The sequence below is a fragment of the Cheilinus undulatus genome, linkage group 17 (assembly GCF_018320785.1).
Source record: "Cheilinus undulatus linkage group 17, ASM1832078v1, whole genome shotgun sequence".
In the NCBI taxonomy this organism is placed as follows: domain Eukaryota; kingdom Metazoa; phylum Chordata; class Actinopteri; order Labriformes; family Labridae; genus Cheilinus; species Cheilinus undulatus.
In genome coordinates this window covers 2,482,212-2,489,763 of record NC_054881.1, presented here as the reverse complement: position 1 = coordinate 2,489,763, position 7,552 = coordinate 2,482,212, and the positions used below count along the sequence as shown (strand labels likewise).

The 7,552-nt window shown below is 38.3% G+C and overlaps 1 protein-coding gene across 1 annotated transcript; it reads right to left on the bottom strand.

Annotated features, from left to right (window-relative positions):
* Nucleotides 1–1,170: 1,170 nt before the first annotated feature.
* On the bottom strand, nt 1,171–6,987 carry LOC121525207. The gene is made up of 2 exons (XM_041811062.1): nt 6,830–6,987; nt 1,171–2,846 (listed from the first exon to the last, which is right to left on the bottom strand). The coding sequence occupies exons 1-2, from the start codon at nt 6,985–6,987 to the stop codon at nt 1,220–1,222; spliced, it is 1,785 nt and encodes a 594-aa protein (XP_041666996.1). The 3' UTR covers nt 1,171–1,219.
* Nucleotides 6,988–7,552: the final 565 nt, after the last annotated feature.

Genomic DNA, 7,552 nt, shown 5'->3' with positions numbered 1-7,552 from the left:
GAGTAAAACAAGCTCTAAAACTGTAAAAGCAATAAAATTGATAAATATTATAACAGAGGTAAACAAAAGGGAAGCAATAAAGACATAAAATCAATAGAGTGAGGAAGACAGTAACGATTAAAAACAGCCAAGGGGCAAGGAAATAAAATGAGGTTGACAGGGAGTAAAGGTGAGATTAAGAGGAAATTAAATTAAAATATGTGAGAAGATAAAAACCAAATAATAAGAAGACGACATCACATAAAAGCCAGTCTATAAAAATGAGTTTTAAGAAGTGATTTAAAAGATGTCAATGATTCTGCATGCCTTATCTCCTAGGGTAGGTCGTTCCAAAGTCGAGGGGCTCTGATGGAGAAGGCCCTGTCACCCTTAGATTTGAGTCTCGACTTTGGAACGACCAGGAGGTTCCCACCCGAGGATCTGAGGCTGCGGGCTGGGACATAGGGGATTAAAAGTTCTATAATATATTCTGTAGCCAGACCCTTCAGTGCTTTAAAAGTAATAAGTAAAATCTTAAAATCAATTCTAAAACTAATGGGTAGCCAGTGTAAAGACGCTAAAATCAGGGTGATGTGATGTCGTCTGTTAAAACCGGTTAGGAGCCTAGCTGCTGCATTTTGAACCAGTTGAAGGCGAGAGAGGGATTTTTGGCAGAGACCAGACAAGAGAGAGTTACAATAGTCCAGACGGGAAAAAATGAGAGCGTGGATTACCTTTACCATATCTGACTGGTGGAGAATTGGTTTTATTTTGGCAACTGTGCGTAAATGAAAAAAGCATGACTGTATAACTTTATTAATGTGTGTTGTTAAGGTGAGGTTGGAGTCAAATACTACTCCTAGATTTCGAACTGTTGATTTAAAATTTGAAGACAATGGACCAAGGCTGTTTGTGATTGTATTGGGAGAGTTCTGAATATTGAAAAGAACGACTTTGGATTTGGAATTATTGAGTTGAAGAAAGTTCTGAGCCATCCAGCAGTTAATATCATTTAGACAGTCTTTGACAGCAGCTAGTAGATTACACCCTCCAGGTGGGGAGTGACTCTTTTCCACAAGTGAAGGAGTTTAAGTATATTGTTTACAATTGAGGGTAAAAGGAAGTGTGAGCAGAAAAAATATATTTGGGAAACCTGACAGGGTAAATAAATGATCATTCTTGTCTGGGCAAACAGGCTCCAGGCCACCCTATCAAAAAAAGTCTGGATTTGCCTCTGGTTTTAATTGCTTTCCTGCAGTTTCCTCCTTTTCCCACCTGCTCCTTCTTTGTACTGCATTCCCCTCTCCATTCCTTTATCTACTCGAGCTCTCATCTCCTTCAGTTTCTTGACCTTCTCAGTGTCTCCTTTCTCCTCCATTTTCTTAATCAGGAAGTCCAAGTGGACAAGGATGGACAGGGAGTCGGCATTCAGAGCGATCTGCTCCAGCTTGACAATATGCTGGAAGGACTCTTCTAACAACTTGTCCTTCTCTTTCTGAAGGTCTTTCTCCTCCTTCTTAAGTTTTTCCAAATAGCTTTTCAAATCCTTGCATTCTTCATGCATCTTTCTTGCTTCTTCTAGTATTTCATCAGGGGTACACCAGACTATTCTTGTCTTTGTCACATACTTCTTGTGTTCTTTCACATGATGTGATACGTGACACTTCCTAGAACATGAAGTGCAGTAGTTGTTTGACATGACCTCACAAAATCCCGCATTAATGGCTACTCTGCAATCAGAGTGACAGTTCTCCTCACAGATTTCACAGCACACAGCTCCCATTTTATTCAACCCTTCATACCATCTTCTCTTGACATCAAACCATTCTTTCTCTCTGTATGTCTTCTCAATCGGCACCTTGGTGCCCTCTTTTTTCTCAGTATCTTCTTCAAGTTGCCTCAGAGTTTTCTCATTCTTCTTAATCGCTTTCCGTTTTTCCTCAATATGCTCGATTCGTTCTTGCAGATTTCCAATGCAGGCGTGTAGCCCCTTTCTCTCCTCAAGAACATCCACTGTGACCTGCAGCCTCTGAGGTTCAATTCTTCCTAAAAATTCTGTGAACTGTCTCATTCCTTTCTTGGTTATTTCAGATGCATGATCAGGGTCTTCTTCATCCTCATCTCTGTCTTCATTCTGGCAGTTATCAAACAGGAAGTAGATCGGCTGTTTCCTGTCATCTCTGGCACACGTTATCTTTGCTGCCTCGATGGCCGTCAGAACATTTTTGGGTTTTTTACCGTTTGAGTGAGTGATGAGGGCAATGATGTTGTTTTCCATGTTTTTTCCAAACAGAGACAGCACTGAGTCATAGATGTAAGTTTGTCTGTCATCGAGTCGATTCACAGAAGCTTTCATGACCAGACCCACAGCAGTGATCTCATGGACTCCATCCTTTGAACTGAACAGGTCGAGCAGTCTTTCACTAACAATGTCATCACATTCAGTCCCTCTGGTGTCTCCGTATCCTGGAGTATCGATGATGGTCAGAGAGTAGGACAGAGGTTTACCTTCAAAACCAAAGATCTCGTACACGACCACGTCTGATGTCTGACTTTTGGACTGATCATCCTTTTCCTCTGGATTTTCAGGTTGACTTTTTTTCTCCTCTATGATGTCAAACCAGACGTTGTCCTCCCACTCCACTCCCATGGCGTAGTTGACCAGAGAGTTGATCAGAGTAGACTTTCCTGATCCTGTTTCACCAACCAGTAAGATGGTTTTGTTCACCTTGATCATGTTTTTTGTTCCTAAGGTCAGTCTAGTCAGGCCTCCAATATTCTGTGTCTCTGGTAGAAGCTTGTAGATGTTTGGAGATCCCGGACGGATCAGCCGTTTGGGGATAGAGTCATATTTGGATAAGATGTTCCTGTAAAAATAAAGACATTAAATGAGTTACTATCAATGAGCACAGTCAGTCTACCAGCTGTAGAGACAGATCCTTCCTGATCCTGTGAACATCGTCTCCTCTCCTGGTCAGACCCATCCCATCAACTCTGTGTCCACTCTAACTCACACCATCATGACTTTTATACCAGCCAAGTATTTCCTGCTTTTTGTCAGTATCTCCCTCCTGTCACAGCCCTGTCCTTCTTCTGAAGTTTTAAATTATTAGACATGGAAAAATACAGAATAAAAGCCCTCTGTGAAGAAAGGTAAGTTTCTCCAAATGACTGCCAAACTTGTTTTTATGTCAAAAAGCATGAACTATATGGAAGCATATATAGTGGCGTGGTTAAGTGAAATAATGGTTCAAATGGTGATACAAACATGATATTTGGTACATGTACTCCTCAAAGCCTACTTAAAAAAAAAAACAAAAACAAACGCTGGCCATGCAAAAATCCATGATGGCGACAATTTTCCAAGATGGCCCACACATCACACTGAGCCCCATTGTAATGGGTTAAAAATTGAAGACAAAAAACACAATTATTGTCCAAGTCTAGGTTTTTGGACACTAAAATGGCAAGTGAAGGGGATTTTGTCTATGGCAGTTGCATATTAGACTTTAACCAAGATGGCGTCCGAGATGGCTGCCGCAAAAGACAAATTTCCCCATATCTCAGCTACTAATAGAGATAGACAAATGATTTTTGTGTCTAATCCTACCTTTCTCGGGTCAGAAAATCTAATGGACTTGTTCCAATAACCATTAAGACTACCTGAACTGCTTCATCAAATGGCAATTAAGGACGTCTGCCATGAAACATATATTTTCATTTAAAAATATTGCTGGTAGTCAATGGTTTAAGGCACGCACCATGTATGCGGGCAGCCCGGGTTCTAATCCGGCTGCTCCCCTGCTCTCGCCCCTGTTTCTGTGTCTATTCACGTCCTCCTCTATCCAAATAAAGGCACGAAAAGGCCCAAAAACAAATCTTTAAAATATATATATATATATATATAAATATATACAGTATATTACCTATTTTGTTTGATCCTGTCTTCCAAAGTTTTTTTTTTTTTGCAATTCTTTATTTAGGGGAAATTCAGGGTAATTTTACATATCTACAGTCATGCTTTTACATGGCAAAAGGTAAGAAAAATCCACAATGACATATTTGTATCTGACATGACTTCTCTTGAAAATTCTTCTTTTCTCAGAATTCCCATTTTTCCCTGTTTTTAGTTACAATCTTTTCATTTAGTAACTATGCACAGTCTTGAGGAATGTGTAATCACATCAACATACACTTGAATACTGAGACTGATCAACAAGATTTCTTTTTCCAACTAAGACTGAAAAGCATAAACAATTAGTGTGCAATAAAAATACAATATACAGAATGCTATGTGTGTACATTCAGTGGGTACTTATGCAAAGATTTGGTTATGAGATTAACATCAAATTGCATTTATAAAGTATCCATCTTGTTAGTTTATAGAAATCAAAAAGTTACTGGGGCTGACGCTTGTGGGTAATCCATCTTGACCAAAGCTGTGTGAATCTGTCCATTTGTAATCGAAGGGAGAAAGTAATTTTTTCAATAACATAAATTTCGTTAACTATATCCTCCCATTCTTCGATTGTGGGGGAGTCAGGATGCAGCCAATGTCTGGTTATGGTCTTTTTTTCCAGCCGATATTAGAATGTTTAATAAATACATGTTAAAATGTCCTGAAATAAAGTCAACCTTTCCAAAGAATAAAGTGTGAAAACTGAACGGTATTTTCATATCAAATATGCTCTCAATTTTTTTATGCAGCTTTGACCAAAAAGTTTTCATTGATGGACATTCCCAAAAAATATGCCAATGATTAGCATCCTGACTCCCACACTGTCTCCAGCATTTTGAGTCCTCCCCTTTATATGATTTTTGTTTTGGAGTAATAAAATATCTAACTAAACATTTCCATACAAATTCTCTCCATGTGAATGAGTTTGTACATTTCCATAGAGAGTCACAATACTTCCTCCATTCTTCCTGTGAAATAACAACATTGCTTTCCTTCTCCCATTTGTTTTTTATGTATTCTGTTGAATGAGATTTTTTTGCTATAAAGCCTTTATATAACCTAGATATGCTTCCCCTTTTAATCTCTGATTTGTATGCTGCTATAAATTCTTTTAGTATGGGTTCTTCCATATCTGTTGGTTGGTTTTTAAGAGTCTTGTCATAATAGTGACGTAACTCTAAATATCTGAAAAAGTCTTGCTGTTCAAGAGAATACTTATCTTTCATTGTCTGGAAGCTCATCAAGTGACCCTTATCGGTAACCGAATATAATGTTGTGATTCCCTGAGCTATCCATTTTTGGAATCTGGAGTCTGACCGATTAGGCATAAAGTCTGGGTCGTAGGCACGCCATCTTATTAACCTAAATTTTTCCTGCAAATAATAATCTTCTCTGATGGACTTCCAGACCTTCAGCTGAAATTTTATCCAGAGGTTTTGTACATTGTCTATAATTTTTCCTAAATCTTGATTTGCTAACACTGCCTGGATTGGTTGGTCCTTAGTCAGTGAAAGTTCTATTTCCTTCCATCTAGAGTTGTAGTCTTTATTGCAAAGATTTAGTAATGGTCTTATCTGGGCTGAATAAAAATAGTCTCTCATATTCGGTAGTGCCATACCTCCGTCATCTTTTGGAAGTTGGAGAGTTTTAAACCTTACCCGGGGTTTTTTCCCCGGGAGTGCTTGAAATAGGAAGAGAAATCTTGGAAGAATGTTCATTTTGACCATTTCAATTCTTTGAATAAGACTAATAAATGGGTTACAGCTCCATCTCTGTATATCTGCTTTAATTTGAGTCAAAAGAGGATTATAATTAATCTCCCCCAGTGTTGTTATTTCTTTAGGTAACAGCACACCTAGGTATTTTAATGTAGTCTGATCCCATTTCATCTTAAATTTTTCTTGTAACTGTTTTGTTGGAGTAAAATTAAATGTCAGAATCTGGGTCTTTTGAACATTGAGCTTATATCCTGCATAAAGTCCAAATGAATCTAAAATTTCCATCAGATCAGTCAACGAATTTAAAGGTTCAGTTAGGTATACCAGTACGTCGTCCGCATATAATGCAATTTTATGTTGTTCATGACCAATTGAGACGCCTTTAATATGTTCAGCTTGTCTTATCCATTGAGCCAGCGGCTCTATATAGAGAGCAAAAAGTAACGGTGACATTCCACAGCCTTGTCTCGTTCCTCGTTCTAATTTGATTGTATCTGATAAATATCCATTTATTTTTATTCGAGCAGTTGGGCTTCCATATAATGCACTAATTCCTTGAACAAATTCTTTCTTCCAAAGTTATTTATCCAACAAAGAAAAAATACACAGATCTATGCATATCCTGGCTTACAACCCATATTTTCAAAGTTAGGTGATTCAAAGGAAAACTTTATAAGAAACTTAAAGTTTTACATTCATTCAAAGATTTTGTCAGCTGCCATGTTAGTTCCAAAAGAATGCCAAAGTTTAGCAATGGTACCCTGTTCATTTCATCATATTTCTATTGGATGGCAAAGTAATCAAGAACGTCTCAGTCAGAACCAGCAATGATCTTTGTAGTCAAGAATGTGGCATCGATTTATCGGTTAATGTAACCCTTTAAGGTGATGAAATAATTTTCACGTGAATCGAATAGTGCAGGTGCCAAGGAAAATAAATATTAACACAGCCGTATAATAATGATTTTTATTTTTGTTTTCACCATCATAAATAACCACCAGGGTCAAAACTCAAAGGTACTTCTGACAATAGTGACTATTTCACTATGGCATTTAAAAAAAAAGATAAATAAACAAGTAATAAGAAGAGAATGAATTGAACTGATACATTTTTACATTTTGTCACACTAACCCACCAAGGTCATACTGTAAATACTAAAACAGCAGTGCTGGACCTGTCATCCATCAGTATGACAGACTTCTCCAGTATCTCCAGGTCGCCATCTTCTACTGTGAGAGGTGACTGGCTCAGCTTGGAGAAGACAGGGAAGGCCTCTGGACAAATGCCCCATGTTTGCCAGGCAGTTTTCTTGCCCTTGTTGTGGAAGGCCATCACTTAAGTCCCGTGTGATCTGTACACCATCCTGGTAACTACATGAGCAAGTCATGTAGAGCCTTCCTACCCTTGGCTCGGCTCTCATGCGCTGGCACGCCCTGTCAATTCAGGTGCAGCTATCTAACTATATCTAATACCTACCAACTACTGTTTACTAGCTAACTGATATGGGGCTGTTAGACAGCATTTGGGACACAAAACTAAACTGTACTACAACTACTACTCTAATACTGCAGTATTAGTAAAGCTAGATCAGCTGACACTGAACCCCATGCTGAGTTACACAGCAGCGATGTGTTTGCCCTGGTTGTATGCTGACATTCACACTATTGCATTAGTAAGCTCTCATCATTGCCTCAGTTCTGTACTTACTAATGTGAAAATGGCTCCACTGGATTCTACGACCCAAAAAATGTATGTGCACACCAAAAAAATCATGTATGTATGTCCAGTAGCTGCCTAGGTATGAATACTTTAAATTAATGGCGGCCATCTTGGATGCCATCTTTGTAATCAAATTTTATGTTATGACAATAATTAAACTCATGAAGCTGGTTATCAA